Source organism: Lepisosteus platostomus, chromosome 2 (assembly GCF_059453375.1).
Source record: "Lepisosteus platostomus isolate fLepPlt1 chromosome 2, fLepPlt1.hap1, whole genome shotgun sequence".
Classification (NCBI taxonomy): Eukaryota; Metazoa; Chordata; class Actinopteri; order Semionotiformes; family Lepisosteidae; genus Lepisosteus; species Lepisosteus platostomus.
The window spans coordinates 67,978,546-68,006,072 of NC_142612.1; the positions used below are offsets into that span (position 1 = coordinate 67,978,546).

Below are 27,527 nucleotides of genomic sequence, written 5' to 3' on the forward strand. Positions count from 1 at the left end.
TGTTAATCTCATCTACCTTTCCAAACACTTTTGTTCAGAGATGATTTTTTGACTGGTTTCATTTCACCCAGCACCCACAATACAGTAAAACATTTTAATAAAGAGAAACTGAAGAGAAAATGCAAGACAAAAAAGACATTTTACACGACATAACCAAGTGTCTTCACAGAATGAGCTTCATTGGGAAGAGAAATTTACCTTGGACCTGAGTATCATCCTTGGCTTTGTACTCCTGATTTTTGATGGCCAGCTCTACACCATATCCAGAGAGGTAAACCTTATTGTTACTTGGAGTCTGTTCATTGAAGATAGTAAAAATAGAACAGACAACAGAATGAGAAACTAAGCCCACTGAGTTTTCAGAGAAAATAAAACACACTGATCAACAGTCACAGTATTCTTGTGTTTTTCAGAGCTGGACAGTGGTTTCTCTTGGTATCTAACACTTACCGCAAGGAAATGGCGAAGAACGTAGGAAATCTGTCCACGGTTGGCCTTGGAAACAAGCAGCTGATGGAACTTGGGAAACTCTTTGCTTCCCATTTCGGCATATAGAATAACCACAGGAACATCAGGGTTAGAGACAGGGAACTTGTGGTCGCCTTTAAACAGATATGGCTTTGGCCTAGAAGTAAAGAGCAAAGAAAGAAGGGAGCTATTTTATTGATCTGCAGTTTTGTGTTTTATTAGAAGTAGAACAAAACATTTTAAAAATGTTATCTGAATATAATAGTAGTAATCAAAATGATGATCATTTAAAAACCCCAAATACCAATCATTCCACAGCAGGCATCGAATGGAGATATCATCAATCTTAGTTTTCCTCAGAACATGTAATCTTGTAATGTAACCTAGGCAACAAGCATAACTCTTATACTTACCTCTCTGAAGCCGTCTCCAACATGTCGCTTAAACTTTCAGGGTTGCACGATTTTTCTCCATGAACACTGAAGAAAGCCTTGCAGCCTGGAGGAGGTGTTTCATTAGCAGCAATCTGCAAAATTAAATAATGAGAATTTAATTAATCCAATTACTTAGTTTTGATTATGAACAAATATCATGTAATTAATGTAATTGAAGTATAACGCATACAATGTAATTAAGATTTTTTTTTATTTTCTAGCACTGACTATTGTAATGTAATGTTCTGCTGGATAGCACCATTACGAAAATGAAACTGCTTGAGCAAAACAAGGCGGCGAAGTGAGCCGTTCGTGTCACTGCACTGGCTTTAAAGATTAGAGCAGATAGTATAATGTTTTTGTTACCTTTCAAAGCTTGGCCCGCCCTATTTTCACTTTTGTTTTTCAACTTTGTATTCTTTCCCTCCAGGCCTTATCTTCAGCAGATCTTTGTGCCTGGGACCACTGCGAATTCTAAGTGACCAAGATTTTGTTCGGTTTGCAACTAAGCTGTGGAATTCCGGCTGCCCTTGTCCATATGAACCTCTTGAGTCACACAAAAACACACCTTGAAAACCTCATGTAAAGACACACTTTCCTGTTTAGCCTTTAATTTTTGCTTTTTTTATTGTGCCTAGGGATGTAAGGCATGAAATGATGCTGTATAAAAATAACTTGATTTAAGAACTCACATTAACTGAAAATCATCATTAATAGAAGTGTTTCCAGCACGTGGAGCAACATATTTTATCTCACGCCTTTACATTTTCTCAAACTTTGAACTAATGGATGCAATCGATTGGAAAGAACAGATCCCGTTACCAATTTACTAAACATCTGAGGAGGGCCCTGACCTGCTGAAAGGAGTGCACCGTAGCCGAGTATGCTCGCAGAGACAAGGCAAACTTGAGCATGTTGAGCTGCAGTGGGCTGAGGAATGGGGCGGCTCTCTTCAGAATCAGATGGTAGTATGAATAATCCGAATCTGACAGACGAAACGACAACAGCTAGAAATCACCCAAGTGCAAACAAACCCTCACGAGCATTACTGACATTCCAGTTGTATTTCCAGGTATTATTCTATAACCCTATAAAAAATAACCCTGGTAGAACAGAAGACATAACTAATTACTTTAAGTGGTGACAGTGTGCACTGATGGGGATTTCAATAAAACACAGGGGAACAGGGGACATACATTGGGAAAAACTGTCAAGTTCTCTTTACTCTTTAGTAACTGTTATAAAATATATATATTTTCATTACACATACAAAGATGTTGTCAGAAATCTGATTAGATAAAACCACATGTTTTAAACATAATAATGGAAAAATACTTAAGCTAAGTGGTATTCATATAGCAGATCTCCCGTCTAAATTCTTCAGGTAGATGGATAAACACAGTAAATACTTTCTTTAACCAGGTAAGAACAAAATTAAACCCTGGGACCATGAACATATAGGGACAAAACTGTATATTTTTAATGAAACTATGTGAAAAGGAGTGGAATATTTTGAATATATTTAAAGTTTTAACTAACATCTCACAACAGACATCTAAACGTACACTCACTCTCTTTTTAAAGTATCTTAATGAATCATACATTTTACAGGACTACTCAGAGAACAGAATTAAAACCACCCTTACCTCCACGGTCATCTTCCCCAATTTCTTGATTAACTTCTACAAAATCCCAGAACTGCTCCTCACTTTCTTCAGCTAAAAATTCACTAAAAAAAAGAAAAAAGCACAACTGTTAAATGGCATCCACAGAATTAGCACATTCTGTTTTTTTTGAAGAGAAAATCCACAATTCAATACTTTTTATATATTTCAGATATTTTCTCCATGTGTGACATTCCACTGTTAAACTTCCTGGATTAAAATGAAGACATTCTTATAATATATAATGAATTATGGGTGCTTGATACACTTTTAATAAATGTTTAAAACATTTCAAATGCTATCATGTGAATTTTACAAGGCTGATAGATTGAAATTATATATACACATACAAAAGCACTAAAATTCTGTTAAAATTTAAATCTGTCATAGGCACTACACATGTAACAGACAAAAATATGTTTACTCCATTTGAGGACTGCTATATTTCACTCATACGATGAGGTTAACTACATAACAGTACATGGCGTTTACTGGAACGATACTATGTTAAAAACTAAGGATAAAATGAAAAAACACCAAAATTAAAAGTCATGCAGTCATGCAAAGATTATTCCCTCCCTATTTTTGGAAAGCGTATTTTGCTTATACTAAAAGCTTGACACAGATTAAATTAACAGAACAGCTTTTGCAAAGCACTGTAAATAAGTATTTTTGATTTTATCTCTTTTTCCTGCTATATGCTACTATTATCAAACAATATCCAAAACTCTTGACACTTTTAAGCGTAAGCAATACATATCATATCATTCTCTGAAGCATGCCTCTTATTGAGAAATACAAAGAGTAATAGTAACAAAGACAAAGAATCCAGTTGACTGCTTTTCCCCCCATTTTGTGGTATGTTCTTTGTGACTAACTTGGAGTTAACTTAATTCAGAGTACGAAATACAGAAGACAACTGATAACATATTGTATTGTTTTTTTCATTTGTATTAGTTTGCCCACCTTTGTAAAAACAGATTCATTTTCAAAGAAACTATGGTGGACGAAGCGCAACATTTTACAACTTCTGTTCATATTTAAATAGAAACAACAATATATTCCCTTTTCCTTATTCTGAAAAACAAGTAAGTGCTTTCTGTAATAAGTGTATTCACCAATAAGTGCTACTGCGGTTTCATGATCTTACCTTGCTTCCAGCAGGAGTGGAGTAGAAGCCCATTTTGTGGTGAGTGTTGTTGTCACAGCTTTGGAATCTCCTCTGACAGATGTGACAGACAGCCATATGAAGAGTGCAACTGTAAAGGGCCCCATCCAATGACACACACCTGAGACACATGAAGAAGACCTTTAATGTCTACAGTCCAGGGAAAAGTAGAGGGGTTTATTGCCATACAGCATGTACACGTACATGTCTTATTGACACTGACCTCTCAGGGACATACAAACTGCAGCAGATGACATAGTACGACAGACAACACCACACAATGCAGAGAGTACATTACAAAAAGGCACATAACAAACAGTAACAACCAGTAACAATAAATATGTGGTAGTTAAAAAAAACATGGGAGTCCAAGTCAAAAGTGCAGAGTGCAGAGGAGCACCGAGTCTTGGGCACTGCAGTTAGCTGTTGAGGATGCACACTGCAGTTGGGTAGAAGCTGCTCTTAAGCCCAATGGCCTGTGCTTCAATAATGTGGTACCACTTACCAGAGCTCAGGGGGGAGAATGATGGACTGAGCTTTATTGCGACAGTGGAAGGTGTGAATCTCACTGACTGATGGGAAGACACATCCTATAATCCTCTGTGCCACTGCCACAACCCTTTGTAATGCAATTTCCCTCACGGGATCAATAAAGTATCTATCTATCTAATGCATCTCTGTTGTGCATGGAAGTATTGCTGTGCTACACAGATATACCACTAGTGAGGACACTTTCTACTGTGCTACGGTAAAAGTTCATGAGAACATCATGCAATATTCTTGGACATTAGCAGATAATATATTATTAATGCAGCATTATGATTAATGGGTTTTAACCTAGACATTATGCATCATTATGGCAAAAACAGTATTACTCGTAATGAAGGTGACGTATACACAGAATTTAGAATCTACTCAAGCTCAGATGACATGGGAATCATTTCCAATTAAAACATTGTGGCATCCTTTGTGTCATAAATAAAATGAATGGAATTGAAATAAATTGAACGCTCAATCTAAATTAAGCAAACTTCATAGACTCATGACTTCAAGTAATATATACTAATGGTATTCAGCTGCAGTTGCCAAACTCCAGAGTAAAACTTTATTACTCTCTTTAGTACTCTAGTATCTGCTGGTAGTAAAAACAACACACGTTGTTATACGTAAACCACTGGCCACTTGAATTTCTCTGGACGCCCAGACTGGAATTTCTTAAAACGACTAAAGAAAAGAAATGCACAACACCGTTTGACAATCGTATTTTTCTAAAATCGTGGGTTTTTTTTTAGATGGGAAAGTCTTCCACCTGCCCGTCCTCACCTCAAATGACACTTTCTCAACCAATTATTGGTCCCAGCGTGGCCGAGTCAGCAGAGCGCTCGTCCAATAGGCGCTTAGGCAACATATCCTGAATTGCACAACGCCTCACCTAATTTTAACTATATAATACAATATTTACCGATCACTTTGAACCTCTAACGGTTTCAGTTAATTTCTTGGTGATGCTAGTTTGCAGAAAGAATGTCGAACGCACGGTATCTTGCAACACGCCTCTTAATGCACAATTGAAAAGAGTTTTATTTTCCCTGTGAAGGCAAGGGTATCCAGCAACGTGCAAAACTGTTGATACCTGTTGTATTTCAGCCTCTTATAAACTTTAAGCTTTCAGATGTATTGGGGAAAAAATGCCTTTTCGAAATCCACAAAAACAATCTGTTACCAGTATACAATAATACGACGTAGTAACGAAATATCGTAAGGAGGATGAAAGCACGACATCTTCGCAAAATTCTGTTAATCATAATCATCTTTGTTATTTTAAAACAAATGGGAAACAGACAAGAAACCCTATGATCTTGTTATCAAGAAATGGTTTGAGAAAGTGAAAGCAGAAAACCTTCTGTGAAAGAGACTATAGTATACATAAGATTCGAAATCCACTTTTCAATAACCTTTTGTGTGAGAAAACAATTACAATGTACATGTTCCCCAAAACAAAATCCCCATATCTTACATTTGCGTTAAATTACACTTACCGAAACCGGCTTCCCCTAGTCTGATAGCCGCCATGTTTGAGAAGTAAGTTGGGTCCTGAGGTTATAGGTAAATGAAAATTTTGCCAGATCATATAGAATGCTTTTTCACATACATACTAATACAAATACTAAAACTTGTCTTTAAATTAAATTGATAATTATGATTTCAAACATGAAAATCAATATAACAGGAAGTGCTTTGCGGCCGAAAATAGCCACCTTATTGTAGCAGCCATATTGGCTCAAGTCGAAATCTACATGAGAGAAACAAGATGGCCTCCATTGCATCGATCTTCAGAAATGCGCTGGTAAAAAGAAATAAGATATTATCACAAGGCAAATTCCTGCTGTCACTTAAATAGTCACTACTTCATGCATAACATTTATATGTTAAAATATATTTGGGATTTTTAATCCCACCTTTAAAAATCTGAGATTTGAACATATTCAAACAAAAGCTTGTCTTAATGTTGTAGTTCACATATTTTCCTTTTATAAAATATGTAAAGCATCTGTTCATACATTCTCAATAAAAACATGAATATTTGCCTATGCAAGTGAACAGCACTTTTTAGTGTGCACATGTGTATGCACAGAGATAACAATCCTCATTTAAATGTAAGTGATTCTGTTATTGAAAAGATTATTTCAAGAAGTAAAAAAAGTCAGTGATACAAGGTTATACATATTGTGAAATAATGTAATATATTTGTAATGTAATATAAGTATAATACATTTTTATTATGTCTCTTATGTTAAAATGAGAGATTCTAAGGCAGGATGTAAGCTAAATAAAAATAGCTGTTATTAGATTTCTTTTAGTTTGGTATTGAGCAGCACATGGGGGGGAGCAGCACTGGTGATAATACAGAAAAGTAGTTGTGCTTATTTAAAAAAAATACTCTTTAAGTCCCACTACACGGTAGATCAGATAGAGAAGTGAGAGATTTCTTCACCAGTTGAGTTCAGATGGATTTTTAAGTAGGCCAGATTGTGCAAGCAAAAAGTGGAATTTAATGAGGACAGCAGGGACATGTCCCCACGCCTCTAGTCAGTGCCACTCGAACTTTAATATCCAAGCAGTGAGAACGTCCATTAAATCTCATCCAAAGGCCAGCAGCTACTACTGCACAATGCCCTGGGAAAATGGCACCTACTGGCCCCAACAACACCACTAAAATACTGCCACCCTTTCTCCCATCCTTGTACTGAGCTTTTCTTCACTCCTGAGAGCAGATCATATCAGGCTGCAAGGTGTTTTAACAATGTTGTCAGAGTAAACATACAACTTTATACAGATTGTGCTTTATTTTTTGGTTTTATAATTGATGATCTAAATGTGTCTCTGTATTTGATAGAAGGCATCCATATAATGTAGGCATAACATCACTTTATTAGCCACATACAATTTCTTGCATTAAGAATTTGTCTTTTTGCATACCCCAGCTTGCTCTCTATGAGAAACACAGACCTGGAGAGAAGCTTGGGGTCAGAGCACAGGGTCAGCCATTGTACAGCACCCCTGGAGCAGTTGGGGTTAAGGGCCTTGCTCAGGGGCCCAACAGAGTATGATTCCTCTGCCAGCTGCGGGATTTGAGCCAGCAATCTTCCAGCCACAGGTGCAGCTCCTTAGCCACAGAGCCACCGCTCCACCTCATAGTGTTACTGCTGCGTTGGCCGGTAAAGAGCAAACAGAAATAATAAATATAATATAACAAGCAAGAAAGGGAAGATAAGTTAACCATCAGCCCCAGATCTGTGCTGTTGACCTGCCAAAAGAGAGAATACCCAGTTGGAATTAAACAGTTGCTGATGTTGACTAATTCGTTTACTTTGATGGGGCTGAGCAATGTTTTTCCCCCCAAAGGCCAGCATGTGGTACAGTGAGGCAGAGTTTTCCTTTTGATTTCGTCCTATGGTTTACAAACCTGCTCTTTTTTCTTATCTTATCAGCCATGATCTTCATCCCAGGACCAGGTGAACCTGTGTGCTCACATAAGAAATATTATCTATAAGATGATATAGGGATATATGATATGGGATTTTAAAAAAATACACAACATAATAATAATAATAATAATAATAATAATAATAATAATAATAATAATAATAATAATAATATACATTTATTTGTTTATGTCGTTCTCCGGGCTTTTTGAAAAAAGCCACCATTACAGACCAATAAGCATCACTATACAGCAGATCAGGTGGAAAAGTGAGAAAGTGCTTCATCAATTTATCTAAAGGGGAGCCTCAGGCAGGACATCTAGACAGCTCAGAATGGAAAGGATCCAGCTCACCAGGGTTGACACCCCTGCTCAGATCTTTAATGACCAGATAGTGGGGACCTTGATTTAAAATCTCATCCAAAGGGCAGCACATCCCATAGCACTATTCCCTTTCACCATACTGGGCCAGTGGTGCTCAGACATTCTGGTCAAGAAGGAAAAGTGGATCCCACGGTACACCAACACCACTTACCGCAGCAACCTAATTTTCCTTAGAGCAGGTCTGTCCCATCTCATTCCTGTAGTGTCTCTCTGTTCCTCTGTCAGTACGGCTGCAGCTGTTCGATGTGTTCAGATATGTGGGACCTCCTGTATTCAGTAATTCAATGCTGATTTGGAATGAAGCTCTGTAAAAACTCCAATACTGCAGGTCTAAGATTGGACTGCCCTGCTTTTGAGGTTTCTTGTCCCAGTACTATCTAGCCCTGCTTAGCTTCTATGATCTGATGAGATCAAGATACAGTAGATGAATATAGCACTGTAGTGACTGGGGTTGGGAACCTTCAGCCAGTTCAGGTTAAAACCTGAAGCTTACCTGAAACCTGAAACCAGGTTAAAACCTGAACTAGGATATATTTCTCAATCAACTCAATTAGTTCTATAGTAATTTCTTATATGCATGAGAACACCAATTACAATGTTATGGCTTGCATGATACAGCTTGATGAATGGTAGATATAATGTAACATCCATTTTCCATTTGGCAATTAAGAATAAATATGCATTTGATAAGACCTAAATACATGGAAAATACAGGCTAAAACTGCATTATAGGAAAAAAGAATAATTCACTTCAAAGTGTGCTATAATATTTAACTCTACAGTGCCAAGAGAAATTTCTAAAAGCAATGTGTTGCACTGCAGAATAGTACCCCAGAATTAATGTCACATTTTGCAGTCCAGGGCATTTATAGTAATCCTATCCAGCCATTTCATCCAAATGATAGAGAGCTATTTAGGTATTGTGCATTATGTTTTATTAGAAAGTTTTCAGATGTAGAAAGATTTGATGGAAAGCTGAAAGCTGGGGCATTTTAAGATTTCCCTGAGGATTTGTAATCCTGGATCACTCTTGACATTTACCCTCTATGGACTTGCCTGGTGGATAGAGAAAGAAAAGCCTTTACATTAATATGATTCAGTTCATTTTGGGGGTTGCAGCTACATCAAAAGCCTAAACTCCAAAGAGGGTATACCGTAAGTAATCTCCAGGGAAAATACATCAGTATCCCTGCCTTCTGAGGAGAACACCGGTGCTGAATTAGAGAACATCTGGTGGAGAGGTAGTTGTGCCACCATTATCACTGTAAGATGATCCAGTTGTGCCTCCACACTGAGGGGCAGCCACCCAACAGGCTGGGACTTCAGCAGAATGGTATAAAGATAAGGGTGTATAAAGTCAGTGAATCAGCATAATCACAATTTATGACTGCAGTACATTATTCTCCCTGTAGATTTTAATAAAGCATTTGCCAAAGATCCTAAATGGCAAGCATAATGCTGATAAATAGTGGATACCAAATACTGATTTGTCTGTTTATGAAAAGGAAAAAGATACTGTCTGAGAATTTCATACTTTGTCACTGACTCAGGGATGTACAATGCTTGTACTGGTAAGTATAGATTTTCTTATTACCATGAAACACATTCAAGTGATTTAATTAAGTAAGTGTTGAGATCATACAGAGAAATGTTTGTTTGTTTTTAAACCAGAAGATCATTTCTTTTTGGACAAACATGACTTAGCATGTTCACCAGTTGCTTTCAATGCATTCACGGAACTGTATCTTCAACCTTTGCAGTTGCAAGAGACAGGATTTACTATTTATTGTCATAAATTGCAGATTGTGCTAATGGATTTTTATACACATGCTAAAAAAATAATAGAATGTTTCCACATTAATTTACACAATCACTGAACAAAGGACTGAGTCTGGCATTATTGCTGGTATTGGCATTTATGTTTAATAGCACTGTTATGCATCCTTTTAGACATCAATTGCAATATAGTGTACTGTATATCACTAGGTTGTGCTCCTCACCATGACCTCGAACAATTGTGAAATCCTGCATGGTTTTGAAGTGGAAAAAGTCCCTTAAGACTACAATTCCACACTCAGGAGGGCTCAGTGAAAGCTGAAAGCTGAAGACCGAACATTAAAAAGAGACCCCATTGATTTTACATCACAGGTATTCATCAGTATCCGTGCCTCCAGTCAATACCATTATTGCCCATCATTAAAATTGATCCTTTTCCATAAGGTTAATGTATAGACCTTTAGCTAAAAAGATCTGAAAAGTAATGATCTCAAATAAGGTTGAAAAAGAAAAGCATTTTATAAAATGTTCTGCATAGGTTATAGGTTTAATTTCAGGCATGGTATAAATGTTAGAAAAAAATAAGAAGCAAAAGACAAAATTAAGGAATTAGTTTAATTAAAACAAGATTTCATCATTTTAAATTGCAAAAGGCCATCACTTGCCAAAAAGGAAAGGTTGGGAAACATTTCAGGACATTTCATATTAAAAATATACAGTCATACACAAATATTTTCATACTCTTTACAGAGCATATGCATGTGAAAAAACACAGATGACAACTTAGCTAAATAACATTTTATTGTCATAATTTCTCTGGTAGTTAATTCCCAATTAATTGTATTCTCTGTATGAAAATTACATTACGTATCTAATCTCATTAAATACAAAATAATGTGCAATGGCTGTGCACCGTAAACTTTAATTGAAAATGCAATAGTGGGTTTACTTCATTTTTTATGTTCTCTCAGTTTACAGTAAACAGTAAATCACATCAAGGAGTTTCATGTTTCCTAAAAAAATCCCTCTATCCTTGATAGCTACATTTTTATTGTTTTTTTTTTAACTGCACTGCACTTTGAAAAATAAGGCCCAGAGCAGCTGCCTAGATTGAACTAGCACTCAGAATCAGAAGGTAGTGCCTTAGCTTCTGCTACAGTAAATCAATGACAGCCATCTCAAAGTCACAGGGTGCTTGCTGTTTATGATCTAGCAAATGGCTGGATCCAATCGTTATTAACACCAGGCCTTGCCTCATCAAGGGCATGCTCATTATTTATAAAGCAGCGTCAATATAGGACAGGACAGGAAAACCTTCTGACATTGGTGTGGAGGCAGAACTGTGTGCTCCTGGATTGAATTGAACTGTAGATCAAATGTGGCATGGCTGGGTATTGTCTGAAGGCATTGGCAAAAGAAGAGCAGGTCTGTTTTATGGGGTCAAGGTTCTAGATATTGTAGATCAACCAGTAAGATAGGAGTAGAAAAGGCAAAAGTATTGTAGTGCCCTGTAGTGCAATGCCAAAAATGATTAACCCATTGCCTGCAATTCTTCCACCTCCAGAAATCTGTCAAGCCAGGCTACGTCAATAGCACCTACATTATTGCGAAGCTGACGACATAAAAAAAGAATTGGCAAATGCCAATTTAAATTTTGTTTCATTAAGAAAGGTGTGGATGAGATCCTCATTTGAGAGTAGTAGCATTACGAGCTGAAAATTCATTCTGAGCCTTGTACAGCGTATACGTTGGTGATAAGATGCCTCTAGCCCTGCTACATAAAAATTAATTTAAAATAGTGTAGTGTGTCCTGTAAGTAAAAAAAAAGCTTTGGTTCACATTAATAAGGTTTCATATTTATAACCTGTCAGAACCCAACACCATTTCAACTCTCTTAAGTATTAAATCAATTCTGTCATGTGTAAGAGATTGCACAGAGACCAGAAATTGTCATGGTAATTACCTGTAATTTCCATCATTCACCAGTAAGACATTTTAATAAGGGTTAATTGTAGTTCTATGGTCAGTGCACTACAGTAAATTAGTAAAACATTCGGTAACAATTTTTAATAGATATAATTATTCATAATCCCAGTTTTATGTAGATAAAGACGACACCTTAAACATTCAGTAGTTGATATTTTGGTCCATGCCCAATAGCTTTCAAGATGTGCAAGAGATCCACAGTATTTGCTTGAAGCAGTGAAGAAAACACCAAGTATTTAATACAGTGTTTTATTTAAGATCCTGGTCACCAGAGCAGACAGCTTTTTACTTTGCATGTTTTTGCTTGCCAGGCTTCATTATCACTTACACACAACGTCAGTGTCACCTCTTTCTCCTCTGTGGTGCAATGAATGTGGTTTATTCATATTCATGATCTATGGCAATTGTTTATCATTACATATTCATTTTTAGAGTGAATTGTGCCCTCGTCTTAACTGCTTTATAAAGCCAAGGAGGAGGCTTCATTTTTTTACCTCCTGTGCCTTTAATTATCCTGGATGTGACTGCTCTCCAGCACCGGTCCAATGAAGAATGCAATTAATTGAATAACTCCAGACAGCAGTGAAAGACTTCTCCTGAAAAATAATCCAGAAGTTCTCTTTAAGCACTGTTAGATAATACAGTTCATGGTTTTTACCTTTTCAATGTAATTTTCTTCCCTAATCCTGATTGGGTTTTATCTGAATGTTCAATGCAATATCTTACATGTTAAAGTGGAATTATTCCAGTGTTGATCTCTCTAATACATGATCCTCAAGTGTCATTCTCCACCTATACATTATTACTTGTTCAAAACCATATCGTCTTCCAGCGAAATAATCTCATATTGTCCACTTCCTGCACGAGCAGCTCTCAAGAGGTAGTGCATACAAAAAAACATGAAAATTAAGCTTCTTGATACTGTTTGCTATATAGAATTCTTTCAACGGCAATCAGAAATGCAAAAAGACAAGTTCTTTAAAAAATGAAATCTCTTTATTGGTGGTTTGATGATCTGTTTCGGCATGGATAACAAAAATACTCAGAGCAATATACAGTAAGAGCAGGACACAATTAAGAGCACACTTCAGAAGAGTTCTTATTTCACACAGGGCCTCAGCAACAAGTTAATGCCTCTTCTTCTCCATCACACACCATTCTCATTAATCTCTTTAATAGGTCAATGAGCTGTTAGGCCACTTTGCTTGATTATCATCTCAGATGAAGGGGCCTCTAATTGAAATACACCAAAAAAACCCTACACCCTTCTTTTCAATGCTCATCCAACAGACAACTGCAATAAACATTGGTCCACATTTTTGTGATGAAACCCATAGAGAACCTTCACAGTTAAACTACATTTTGTTCCTGTTACAGTTAAAGCTGGGTCAGACGGACAAAAGGAGAACCAAGCACCTTCTTTCTTGAATCCTGAGTGGGGTACTGGCCTATAAATGAAACATTGGTTTAACAGGAAAAAATGAACAAGAGTACATTGACTTCTATATTGCACTGGCTTGAACAACAGTGATTGCTTGTCAGTCAAAAACTGCTAAGTCATTCTCCAGTTAAAGCATTCTGTATATTAAATTAAAAGCAGGATACAATGTTTGCTTTTAATTTTTTAAATAATATAAAATACTCTGCTAAATGGTTGCCTTTTTAAGACTTTGATCATGTTTCCAAAAAGGCCTTGAACAAAGCTTTAGCTTGAATGTTATGTACAGTACTTGAATTTGCAGTTTTTCTCAGAACATATTTGGAACTTTTAGGAAATATGGTCCCACCATTAAGAATGCATTTCTTTGACAACATGATCGCAGACAACCCCAAAGGTGCTCTCTTAGTGCCCCTGCTCTTTCACCTACTGCTGTTGGTAATGAAACGTCAGATCATTTGAAGGTCCAAGAATGTCTGTAATGTTTCCATACAGACATTATTGTGATCAGTGCTGACCCAAAAAATGGGGAAAAATCATCCAAGGACAACACTGCATCCCACAAGTTCTCTAAAATCGCATGATTATGATATTGCACTGGGATTCTTACTATTTTCTGTAAGACATACTGTACTCCATTCGTGGCACCATCCAGGTTTCCATCTAAAACCAGCTTGCATGGAGATTCACACTTGTTTCAACAGGTAAATCACTGCAGCACAATGTACTCATCCATGAGTTCAGATGAGTAATCATAAAATTAGCAAAACTGTAAAGGAAACCTGCTACAATACCAGAAAAGAAAAATATGTCTTTGTCAGTGTTATCAGGTGTGAAGCAGAGTAGATTCTGGTGATACTTGACACAGTCTCTCCCTCTACTTTTGTAATCTTTTATAAACACATTCGGTCTGGCCCTGGACCAATGGATTTGGAACACATTGTACACAATTTACAGGAGAGTATTTGTGAACCAGAACAAGGGTACCTCAAATACCTTTTGCTAGTTAAAAGTAGAGACAAGGAAATGGTGAAGCAAGTTTCATTAAACCATTCCAGATTCTCGCCAGTGCACTCAAATGTAATATGTAGTCCCCCCCCCCATAATCATTTAACAAATGCAGAAATCTTAGTGTCTCTTTTGAACTGTGGATGATTGCTATGTGTTCACAAGACAGAGGGATATCATCCCCTACAATACCAGTGTATCCCAGTAAAAGAACAATCCAGCAATTCAATTTAATCCTTGATTTTTCAAAGAAATAAAATAAAAACAAAAGCTTGGAGGTTTAAAATTATTTCTGCCCTACAGAACCTCTGATGTTAAGCCATCTGAAGAGGCTCTTACATTCCTTCAAATCAACTTCATGTTAAGGGACCTGAAAGATATCTAGAAGGCTCCAGTGCATTGTTGCTATGGGCTTCAACCCATGGTTCACATCACTGAAGTCCTGCTACCTAATGTTAAAAAACTGAACCTAGTGACAACTGCTTACTAGCAGTGGGGCAGACCACATTTTACAGCTTCAAACAGAATTTATAAAACACAGAAAAAAGAGGTGTCCATGACATCATACAGTATACCTCCAAAAGTCACATGATCTGTTAGTACAAGCAGAGAAGTTTTAACAGGTTGACCCAAGTACGCAGAGAATGCAAACAGTTATAGTCAATAGAGTTTATGACTTCTTCACTCATAGGTTGCTTAGAACAGTTTCAAAACAAAGGAAATTAACACAAAACAATAAAACAAATATTTAAAATCTCAGATCAGATGACCTAAGAATCTATTCAACTGCATTCAAAAAGCCTGTAGGCAGCTTTCTTGGTCTTTTCATCATTAAAACCTTTCTTTTTGAAACACTAAAATTATATTGTCCAGTTAAAATTTCATGAACCAACATTAGAATGTGTCTTCTGTTCTCAATGCTGTTAATTTTAAGCAAATACCTCTGTTTTACAGAAAAGGCTGTACTTTCTTAAATAAATTGTTGTTTGACTTCCAAAGGTGTTTCAGAACCTGGAAGACTTGTAAGGTCTCTTTTGTTTGGGCCCACTGCTGTAAAAGCTCTGTCCTGACTTGGCCTAGAATCCCCCTGGTTTCGAGAACTCAGCCTCCGAGGTTCAGAAGGCCCGGGCGCAAGGGACGGGAGAAGGCCATCGCTGTCACCACATGTCCCTAAAGACACAGCAGGACAATGCAGTTTCAACCGCCTCCGAGTGAATGGTGGGAATGTCAGCCACCACTGCCGGGTTTCAAAAGCTTGTTGCAGTCTTTAAGGACTTTGTGAATGACTGTGGAAATAAAAATAAATCACTTCCCTTCCTTTCCTTCCCTCTCTGTGCTGTGTGGGCTACCACTTGTTAATGATGTGGTTCATGTAGTCCTCAGTAGGAAGGCGAGCTGGCTCTTCGGGTTCCTCCCTGGGGGGCTCCTCATTGGACCGGTGCTGTCGATATTCCACATGGTTCTTTATCCTCTGTTCCCTGCGGTCCAGCTGCCGCTTATACTGGTAGCGTTGCTGGAAGAGGTCCTTGGCATAGTCGTAGAGCTGCATGTCCAGGTCATTGAGCTCCTCGATGCGTAGGATGGTGTCGTTGTCCACGTCCACGCCAGCAGCCCGCGTGCTGTTGTACTGCATGAAGGGCCGGATGAACTTGAGGTTAAAGGTCCTCTCAAAGAGGTACTGGGTTTTGCGCTGGAATTCTGTCAGCCCGAAGAAGGCCATGTCTCTGAGATTCTTCTTGGCACTCTCCAGGAGGATCTGAGCGCGCTTCTTCTCGGGGATGAAGGACATGTTGTAGCAGCCCACCAGGCTGAGGTCCGCCAGCATCCGCACTTGGCGGTTGTTGGCCAGGTTGTAAGGGCAGTCCATGAACTGCTGCAGGGTGCAGCCAGACCAGTCTGTTCCTTCGTAGCACGAGGGCAGCTCCTCAGGCGTGGGGGTGCGTCCGTCACACATATGCAGGGACGTCTTCCAGGTGGCACCTCGCTGCACATGTCTCCACTCGCTCAGGTACCTTGACACTGGGTCTCTCAGCAGGGTGATGTAGTAAAATTTCCTGGAAGAATCACAAAGAGTTCATTAAAAACAGTATTTTTACGGTTATTTGTACTGTTTCCTACTTTTAAAAAAAGTCAAAGTCTGCTGGGTGCACTGGAGAATACTGTATCTGCCCGTCCTTCATTAGGACGTCTTGTTAAACTTCCGGTTTCCACAACAGAAGTAGGAACCACTCTGTCTGGACAAAGCTGACTGCTGGGCCTGCAGGCATCTACACCATGGGTGTCAAACTCATTTGCAAAAGCAGGTCAGTTTGATTTAAATTTACTTTCAAGAGGGCTGCACAGTACAAACCATAAATGATCACAATATTAGGAACAACCATGCATAGTGCTATTTGTAATGTTTAGCATTTTTGGTGTTTATTTTACAATAAAAAACCTCCCTTTAAAATGCAATTAGCAGTCATTGCATCTTAAATAAATGCTCCTTTGCCAGTCGAGGGTGGGACGAATAGTCATGTCAACTGATACAAACTGCAGGATTGAAATGCAAGCTGTCTGGGCTCTGGGATTACTGATGAGCATCACCTGTATACTCTACCCAAGGGACTGACAAACTAACACTCAGCAGAAGATATGAAGTGAAAAGCAGCTTGCCTTGTTTCAGAATTAGTGGAGCAATAGAACTGTGTCAGGGTTTTTAACCAGGAAACTGCAATGGCTTAAGGCAAGGTTAAAGGGATGCCATGTGACCTCAAAAATAAAAACACAAAACAAACACTGAAAATATCAATGCCCCACGATGGACTGGCATTCTATCCAGGGTGTATCCTGCCTTGCAGTTGTTATTCGATGGGATAAACTCTGGATCCCCCGTGACCCTATTCTGGATAAAGGGGTTCGAAATTGGATGGATGACTTTGGTGATTCTGTCGATCAGGATGCTCCAGAATTTGGAGGAGTTCAGAGGAAGTGTGTGTACAGGTCTCATGGTCTCATTTTTTCCACAAAAACACGCTCCTGTCAAACTAGACCACATCACTAAACAGGGCTCTGAGATTGGATATAGGGAGAAAAGCACAGTTAATGCTGTGAGTACGAGATTGATCAAGGGCGCCTGGTTTGTATTTGGGGTATTCGGGCTCAGACAAGGTGCAAACTATTGTTCAAATTGACAAACCAAATCTGGGTCGATTGCTCTGACCGCAATTGACAAACAAATATCCGGCTTGTGGGCAGTATGTTTGACACCCCTGATCTACACTGTGAATGGGTCAAACCCTAATATAAGACACTTATCAGGGAATTTACTTTGAATCACTGTTCACTGTGAGGGCCAGAATTTCACACTTGCTAAATTACATTATTTTATTTTCACATTTTTATTTGCATTCATCTGCTTGAAAAGTCTAACTGTCAATGCTTAAAAAAAACATACAGCCAGAAGAGGTAGATTTAATGCAACATTTAAAGTCTTTCTTATGAAACCCACAGAGCAAGAGAAGCAATGCTAACAGCATGGATCAAGCAAAGAACACATTCCCACCCAGGAATTTCTACTGTCAGCATTTTGCTGCTGGAACTCCCCATTGACTCCTAACCAGCCAAATGGGTTTAGCATTCATCTTAATAACTTTATGCCTGTTTTTCATAATTTAATCAGAGTGGGAATTCAATCTGACTGTGCACAATATGCCAATTCATGAGAGTTATAAAGGTAATGCAATAAACTCAAACAGTTTGATAGTGATCTTGATTGATGCAGAATTTTCAATTTTTCTGTACATGGACACACACATACACTAGCACAATTGTTTCAACTAATACTCTGAAAGAAAAGGTAGAATCTGGCCATTCTGATGTCTTCATCCTGAGAGATGGCTAAATGATAGCTACAAGCAATAATTCACACCCATTGAACACTGTGTGACGTGAACAGGAATGAACCGTTTAACAGCCACATGTGCAATCCTTATACTCATTGTGTTATTTAATTGGACACAAAAGCAAAATAAAATCTAAGCATGTAACGAAGAGAATGACAATCCTCATAGTTGATTCTTTTGCTAATTGTTTTTTTTTTCTACAAGGAAATAAGTTTATTTTCAGGCACTTACTACTTTAATTAAAAAACCAAAATGTTGATACCCTAAACTGCAGTTTTTCATTTGTTTTCCCCTTGAAAAATGCAGCTGATGAATGTGCCTTTCTTCTTTAGAATCATTAAATTCAAGACAGTGACGTGCATGTTTGATGCTGGCACTTATCCATCTCCTATTCAAAACCCTTTCAATCCACTGACAGTTCACCTCCCACCTTTCAAAATCTGGACTGTGCCCTGCAAGAAATCTGCAGAAACAGCTAAAGCCCCTTTAAGAACCTGACCATTTTCTGTAATCATCAGCCTATTCCAGATGCATCATTTTCATACTTTCCTACTTGCTGTGCATGTAATTAATAGAACACCTCACAAGGCAAAGTGTGGCAGGGAGAGAGAAGTGAGTGAGAAAGAGATAGAGAAAACCCATTTGCTCTAAAGGCTCCACAGTGGCTCCTAATCTTGATTTATCTCTCAGCCCTGGGAATAATGTTACGATTTATAAACAGGACAGAAAAAATGGTAACAGACGGAGATAAAATATAACAGTGAGTGGACTTGTAAGCATTGATGGAAACCATATGCTCACATAATAGACATTGACAGTAAACATGACCAAGCTTTTAATCCCTGTCCTGTGAACAGTTCCTCCTCTTGCACAGATGGGGGAACACAAGAAGAGGGAAGATAAATGGGGCCTCATACGCAGACACAAGCTCCACGCGACCTGCAAAAGGAGATCAATTACCAACAGCTTCTGAAGCTCCATAAACGAATCCCTCACGAATCCCTAAAAATCTACAAGATCTATAGCCACCTTCTTTGGCTTTCCATCAAAAGGGACCTTCTTCTTCTTCACATGTACTTTTCAGACCCCAGCATCACTTTATTTAAACAATCCCTCCTCTTAAACCCATGCAGCTTTCTTCATGGGGCACACAGTGCTTCAGAATTATTTTTCAGTCATTCTTCAAAACGAAGTGACTGGCCTGACAGTCTTCGTCTTGGAAAAAAAAAAACACTAGACAGAAACTGCAGCAGTGGCAGAAGCTCATTTCCAGGGACACTGGCTACATACTGAGTCATTCCTTCATCTGCCATGCTTCTAAGAAATCCCCTGGTTAGCTCACAAACTCAATCTGTCATACAACGAGCCTGGGGCCCATGCTCCTACAGGAATACACATAGAGGAAAAAACTTTGATGAATGGGTAACTGCCTCCAAAGAAGCTGAGAGGGAAGCTGATCTGATTACACCAATCATGCACAATTCAGTCAATGTCAGGACCAATCTCAGGAGCTATCTGACTTCCAGCAGACGTAGCAAGCACCAGGCTTGCCCTCCCTGGCCTGCCTAACAGAATGAGATATGATGGCCTCATTCACTGTAGAAACTTTTTAAGGTCCCATTAAGCAGATTTACAAAAAGGCCAGTCTGTCTGTCTTTGACTTACAAATTACAGATATTATCTTGTAATACATGTTCCAGAAATAGACAGTGAACTGCTGTTTATCAGGACAAAAAGATTCTATTTGCATAACCTTAAAATAATGTTAATTGGTCATTGTTTTGACAGACAGGACATATAACATTAATCAGTTAGAAAAGCTGCATTTGTGCTACAGTCTGTCTCCCTGTGCAAGGATGAAAATGTTATGTTTTTGTTCTATTTTTACTTTGCTTAGGTTAAACAAGGACTGAATGTGCCTCAATTTTGCATTAATAACCATGTCGTTCAATGCCAGAAAATGTTTATAAGCTGTATTTGAGAATATGGTCTCACCTAATTTACTAAAACTCATTTTTAATGTATATTGAATCCATCATTCTTTGCCTACACCCTTACATCCTAAAGCACTTCAGCAAATTGCTCTCTCGATGAAAAGGATGTAATGTTTTTCAAGGAAGGAAAAAACCTTAACTTCTTTGACTTGAAAAGCAGCTAGAAGCCTTTAAAAGTTCAAAGTTAAGATAAAGTTTTACTGGCAAAGGGAAACTTTGTCTTTGAGTATGGATATTCAATATTGTTCAGGCTTGTTTGAACTCAAAATCTGGACAAATATAAATGTCTAGAGGACATGGCTCATTTCCTACACATCCCTTAGTACCATAATGTTGGTGGATTTGTCTCTGAAACTGCCTCTAAGCAATGGATTCATTTCCTCTCATGCTGTATCATGTTAGAACCTAAGAAAATAGACTGAACACCAGCTGATAAAGAGCTAAAGTTTTAAGAGCTGAAGCTGATGGGGTGTTTAGGAAACTGACACCGACACTAACTGAAGTGCTGTAAAAAGAGGAGCACAAACTGCAAAGAAGTCTCAAAAGATCTTTACCTAGATAAATCATTTAGTTATTCGCCTTTAGAAACCGTAGCATGGAACTGTCATGTAACATTCCTATCAATAAATTAAGTTTTATTTTGGAAGTTTGTCTTAAGCTGCACACACTTGCCAGAAGGTGTTTTAGTCACATTTATTTAGGACACATACTCTAAAAACGTATTTAATAAACCAATAAAAGGCAGTGGCATGAGCTCAGAGAGCACAGTAAACAGTACTGGCATTCCTGGTTAGGCACAGACTACACGCACAGAGTTCTGTCAGTTGCCCACCTAGGACTGGTAATGAGGAATAGAAAGCTGCAACACTTTTAAATGAAGCACCCATTAATGAACTGCTCATTTAATGCAAAAAGAATGAGAGCGTGCTCTGATATTTTCTCTCAACAATGCTAGAAAAATGAACTTGTCCTGTCTTGGCACAATATTAATACTTTAAAACAAAATCTACACAGCAATTCTGAGAAATGCAATATGAAATGTTTGCTTCTGAACCGAAAATGAGTCACCACGTAAAGGAAAAGAAAACATCAGGGTACATTTCTGCAGTTATCCTGTTTCGCCTCTAGCCGTGACATACAGTATAAATTGTGACATTTCCTGACTGACCAGAGGATGGAGCTACACGCTAAGCTTTATTATTAGAATTCCCTTTCATTAGAATTTGTTTTTTTCATTGGAGGGCAGAAATCTAGAAAAAGGTGTAATTAATATAATTTATATTTGTTTTACAGAATAAAATCTGATTACACAGTCAGGGATACATGTTTTCCTATCCTTAATAAACAGTGTATTTATAGAAAAATAATCATAGTTAAACATGAACAACTAAAATATTAATAGTTAACACAACCAGTCTAAATTAAAATTGCATTACACATTATACTGTAGGTTAACTCATTATTAAATAGAAAGTTCAGTGTACTTTGATTTTAGAATTTTGTAGAGTTTTATGCTGAGATTTTGTTTTTCCCCTTCTAAGGAAACTGCACACCAAAAACAGTCTTGAGTAAAGGATTCAGAGAAGACTGCTAAGCATTGTGAAAAAAAAGAGAATAATTGCTTCACGTCCTGTAAAGGTCATTTCTGAATCCATCTATAGAAGTAACTGTGCAATACTAATATCAAATCTTCTCTCACATGGGTCACAAAAATCAAGCATACAAATACAAAATAGCAGCGGATTATGCCGTAATAGTATAGTGTTCTACATTACAGTAAACTATTGGGATATTGTTTATACTACTAGTATGCTAGTGGTATATTAATAAATGTTTCAAAGTTAGTGCTAGGTAAAATAATCAGATTGTTTAGTGTTACAAAACTATATAAGTGATTAAATACATGAGTGGCTGATTTTCTTTACTTTTTGTCCTTATTTTGGTAAACATTGGTGGTGCTCTATAATATCCAAATGTAGTCTAAGGGACTGTGGTGAAAGATGATATATATACATCTTTAAAAGATGAAACACTTTGATACAGAAGGCTGCCAGCTGAAACCCCTTCACAGTCACAATGGGGTATTAGGAAGTCAAGAAAGAGCATGGTCACCCTGTTATTGCCGTGCAGAAAGGTCCAGGGATATGGTTAGATAGTGCTGGCACAGGCAGATCTTGGAGAAAAGTGGATTCTGTAGGCTGTCTGACAGAACATTAAGCAGGACCATTAGAGTGACATATTTCTGCCCGGCAAGCTAATCGCTGGGCCTGAAGAAGATGAATCTGAACACGAGGTGGAATGTTGTCTGCAGGGGACCACCTTGAGGACTGTAACCCTCTTGTCTGGGAGATCCACAAAGCTGGGTGGAACACATTGGAGAAAGGAAAAAATGGATGGAAAGAGATGCTTGCTTTCCTTCTCTGACATTTAGCATGGCCCCCCACCCTGCCTCACCAAGGCAAAGCCATATTTTACCAAGGCTTGCAAACACCCTGAAAAAGGGATAGGCTGAAACCACACTGCTGTTCCACAATAAATGCAGCTTCTTCTAATAAAAGTCCAGTTTCTATCACCTTTGGCAGGCACAGTCTTTGGGCATTACAATCGGGGACATGTGAGCCTGTAAATGACTGACCTGATTTGAGCACAAAAACAACAGGTAATTAATTACCTTCCTGCCCACGTATTGCCCAGAAAGGCAATATTAATAAACCATGCCAGCTGAGTGTTATTGGTTTCTCCAGGAGTGCCCTGCAGGATCTGCAGAACTAGTGATGACTAATATTTGTCATGTGCACATTTTAAGTAGCTAACTAGAAGCTGGTCTTTCAATTAATTAGCAGGATGCTGGAAGAAGCTAAAGAGGTGCTAAGTTCCCATTTTAGCTGGTATCATCTATGGGACACAACGCTGCGTATGAATTGTAGAGGATTGTGAGATTCTACACAGTATCACTTTCATTATCGCATAATTGGATGTTCCGTTTAGCTTCCTACAATTCAGTGGTAAAGACTGTTTTGATTACAAGATAAAATAGCAGAGATTCTAAGCATATTCATGTGTGTAAGCGCATTGGGATTATCCTACAGCTAAACACATGTTAAACTTGAATATTTCTTCTGCATTTCAAGTATATTGAACAGTTCATATTAAAAAGCATCAGTCAGCAACATCTCATAACTCATGGGTATTTCAATTTAGATTCATTATATATACTACACAAGAAATACAGACGTGATGCACAATAAAATCATTATTGTTTAGTGAATGAATACATCCATAGTGTTGGTTCCATATGAAAGGAATATATACTGTATAGTATATACTCATACATATAGGAATATGCTTACTCCCTAATGTTTACGATTTAAATTCTCAACGCTGCTAGTGCTACATACATCCTATACAGGTTGTAGTTTGCATGTTTTACCAAGAATCAAAATTAGTTTTCAGGTCTCTTCGGGGAAATTCACTACACATTTTATTTTCTCCAATACCAGACAATGTCATAAAACCACAATCCAAAGCTATGAACCCAAATAAAAGAGTTGTATTTAAATCCTTACATTTGATAAAATCAGTAGTTTGAAATTTTAACCCTAAATTGTGTTATTTTAAAAAGAATAAACCACAAAGAGCTCACAAATACTTTGCTGTAATAAGTCAGAATAATAATAATAATAATAATAATAATAATAATAATAATAATAATAATAATAATAATAATAATAATATACCTTTATATATACACAAAGTAACACATATTGTATACTAAAATAACATCTCTGTTGGCTTTATTTAATGAGCCCCCCTTGTGTGAAACTTGGAGAATTTAATATTTCTACTTCATTTGTATGTGGATACAGGATTAAACCTTGTTGTCTGAATACACACGTGTTCATGGAGAACTTCTGGGTACAAAGAGAGGAAGAAAGACCCAGACACTCAAGGGCAAAAACGTTTATGGCAGCCGGGTTGTCTACTAACCCTCAGAGAAAGGCAGTCCCTGTAGTGCTATTTGGACAGAAAATACATATTGATTTTCAGAAGCTATGAGCTATATTGCATAGCTTTCCCTTACTTATTATGATAAAAACACTACTGGCAACACAAAGCACTGGAGTAACCCTTTAGCAGTTTCAGGCAGTAGACTCAGATATGAAGATGCCTTTCCCTGGGCTGTCTAATTTAAATGAAGTGCTCTGTACTTGAACATGTAACATGAAATCTAAATCCGTGAAAATGTAAGTAGTTAAAAAAAAACATTTGCAAAGACATGCTGCGAGAAACATCATCAGACAACAACATCAAAGCTGAACAAATCTTCATTATATAATCTCTGTTTTCAGGAACACACATCTTATCTCTGAAACGTTGCTATAAATTATTGGAATTATGCAAAATGAGTGGCAATGACCATTTAGCAATGTTAGAAACAGTCAAGGCACAGCTATACCACTAAATATTTGTGAAACACTATTATGTCTGTACAGATAATATTTCTGATGATAATAATGTCATTTCTGTATTTCAAATGATTCATAGCAGCCTTTTGCTTCTTTAAGGCAACCTAAATTAAGCAGATTCTCATAGTGACTTATTATAAACCCTATTCCACCAGTCTGAGCACAGTCATACCACATTGGTGATACTGAATAACAGTAGAACTGCTGTTTATGTAATACTGTACATACACTGTATGTGACAGAGAATTAAAAAGTCAAAGTTTATAAGTTGCTGTGATCTTTTCACAATTGTGGCTTGTGTATTTCCCCCATTTCATAGTGGATTTTTATGTTATCTACTGCTACCCTCTGCAATATCGGCTGACTATTGTTAGAAGTAATTAACTGATGGATAAAAGGAATGTGAAGATTTTAATTTTGTACATCTAAGGACTGTGAATGCTTCCATCAACAACACAGTGAACACACTCCTTAAATGTGAATACTGCACATAGAGACATGAAATGAAAAATGAAAATGCATGTAAAGGGAGAAAGAAATGGACCCAGATACTCAGTCCTTAATATTGAGGCTCCACATCGGATCATTAGTCTCCGAGGTGAAAGCAGACCAGAATAAAGGAATAAGTGTGCAGTGGCACTAATGACAGGAAGAGCAGCTCATCTTCTTTATTCCCCATCCTCTGTACAGCCTCTCTCTCAGGCGCCTTTCAGAGGCTCCGGAAGGCCTCCCAGTAGGTCTCCCTAATGGAGCTGGGAAGCATTTGGAACTCACTGCAGCTTCCATTTAACACACCCCAGCCTCGCTTTTCAGCTCCAGTCAGAGCTCCTCTCCTCGGAAAGGTATACACAGTATAATTAGTGCCACTCTCAATCTGTCAAAGCAACTCCAAGGGTAACAGGTGAATTGGGGCTGCTGAAACACTGTGCCCCTTCCACTTTACGCCAGCTTGGCTGTATTTGTGTTTAAAAAAAAGAGAAGGCCAGAGAACATCCCCACTGTGCTGTATAGTGGCGACCCTTCTTTGTGCCTACGTAATTATAATGTACAGCACAAAGACAACAGAGGGGGCAGAAAGTAGGTAAATTGAGGATCTGTTTTATTTTTGTCTCAGCAATTGCCTTGTCTACAAGCAAACATTTATTATGTTTAGTTCTGTCCTGATTGAAAACACGGCATTAGGGCTACACCTGCTTACCAAAAAGACTGCAACCACAATGCACTAATTATCAGGGGAGAACAATTGAAGGAACTGCATTTTTAAAAGTAATTTTGGACAGTAGGCAGCTGACAGCACTTGGTATTTGCATTTAGTTCCCAAACATGGGGCTCTCAGCTACTGATGCACGTTTTATGCTTTGGATGCACTGCAGATATCCTAATATATTGTATTTATTCATGCAAGACACAATGGTCCTTTTGATGTAAGTGCAGCTCCACATCACCAGATATGAACAGCAGCCTGTAACCTGGAGCCATGCAGTAAAAAGATTCTATTATAAAATCGGCTCAGCCATATCAAGGCAGGGAGACAGTATCAGATTTTGCTGTGCAGGTAAATGAAGCGTCCCAGATCAGTGTGGCAGATTTCTTTCTCAAAGTGAGATAGAGGATAATCAATTTCAAATCATTCAGTAATTCATTTAGATTACAAAGCTAATTACTGCAGGCTAATCAATCACCACAGCCTAATTAGCTTTGGGCTTCAGGCTTAACTTCTAAATGAAGTTATGGCTTCAGAAGGAAATCTAACACCTGCGGGAGCATTTTGATATTAATAATAGCTCTTCAGTGGAAAGCCAGACACTACAAAAGGTTAACTGAAAACAAACTGATTAATAATTCATACAGCTAAGTCCCATAAGACAGCAGTGTGGTGTATTGGTTAGGGCTCTGGACTGTTGTACCCCTGAGTGAGGTGCTTCACTCAGTAAATGCCCTTTTTATGAATGGGTACTTACCCATTGTCACTGCAAATCAGAATCTGTTCTCAACTTACCTACAGTACCTGGTTAAATTAAGGCAATTCTGTCTACCTGCCTGCCAAATAGAAATTTAAAATGAAGAGGACGTATTAGTACTACTGTTTTAAAATAAGAAGTAGGAGACAGATTTAAATGTATGAAGAGCACTGGTCTCAGTCACAACCCTAAAGGATTTATGTCATATCTACAATAGTTGAAATGGGGAGACCAATACAGGAGGAGAAAGACAGAATAATGGAATTGACTGCACACAGATAACCTATTCCAATGTATGGGATCCAATCAAAGAGGAAAGACAGTATCAAAACGAACTGAGACAGACCTGCATTCGCAAAGAACATGAACTACTACAAGAAAGATCCACGAGAGGGACTTCTGATTGATTTCTCCCAGCTGCAGCAGTTAATCAAGTCCATAACTCAGGACACTAAACGTGCTGTTCACAATGTGTTGCTGTGAGTGACAGACATTTCCCTTTAGATGCCAAGTATATCACATACTGGTCCCCACAGATTGTGGGGCTCTGTTGACCTGTATGGCCACAGTGAGATGAGAACAGTGAAAGTTTTACTTCACACCACTCTGCAATGTAATAACACAGCTGAGAGTGTAGCACTGCCCTTTCCTCACTGTCTAGTGCAGCTTGAAAACATAAGGCTACATGCTGCCTGAAGAGATGGAACATTTAAGTAAAAGAGAAAGATATATGTTATGAGAAAAAGAGAAGAGGAATCCTTATTATACAAACCTATTTAAATAGCCCTGCTTTTATCTAGTCAATGTGTGGGCTCTTTATTTATTTTTTCTTTTAAACTACCTCACAATGCGGGGTTTCAGTAAACAAAGTGGAAAACCACAACCATGTACAAAGAACACCTGTGCATAAC

At 37.9% G+C, this 27,527-nt stretch overlaps 2 protein-coding genes across 3 annotated transcripts in view; both read right to left on the minus strand.

Moving 5' to 3' along the window:
• Window positions 1-5,832, minus strand: part of uggt1 (UDP-glucose glycoprotein glucosyltransferase 1) — a 33,747-nt gene extending 27,915 nt beyond the window's left edge. For both annotated transcript variants that reach the window (XM_088615028.1, XM_088615020.1), the window contains exons 1-7: window positions 5,774-5,832; window positions 3,717-3,855; window positions 2,549-2,631; window positions 1,757-1,887; window positions 882-994; window positions 451-625; window positions 199-295 (exon numbers count right to left, since the gene is read on the minus strand). In XM_088615028.1, the coding sequence (XP_088471154.1) occupies window positions 199-295; window positions 451-625; window positions 882-994; window positions 1,757-1,887; window positions 2,549-2,631; window positions 3,717-3,855; window positions 5,774-5,807 (772 nt within the window). In that variant the 5' untranslated portion in view covers window positions 5,808-5,832. The remainder of the gene's footprint in view (window positions 1-198; window positions 296-450; window positions 626-881; window positions 995-1,756; window positions 1,888-2,548; window positions 2,632-3,716; window positions 3,856-5,773) is intronic.
• Window positions 5,833-12,839: 7,007 nt separating this feature from the next.
• Window positions 12,840-27,527, minus strand: part of hs6st1a (heparan sulfate 6-O-sulfotransferase 1a) — a 119,679-nt gene continuing 104,991 nt past the window's right edge. The window contains exon 2 of the mRNA XM_088615044.1: window positions 12,840-16,365. Within this exon, the coding sequence (XP_088471170.1) occupies window positions 15,657-16,365 (709 nt within the window). The 3' untranslated portion in view covers window positions 12,840-15,656. The remainder of the gene's footprint in view (window positions 16,366-27,527) is intronic.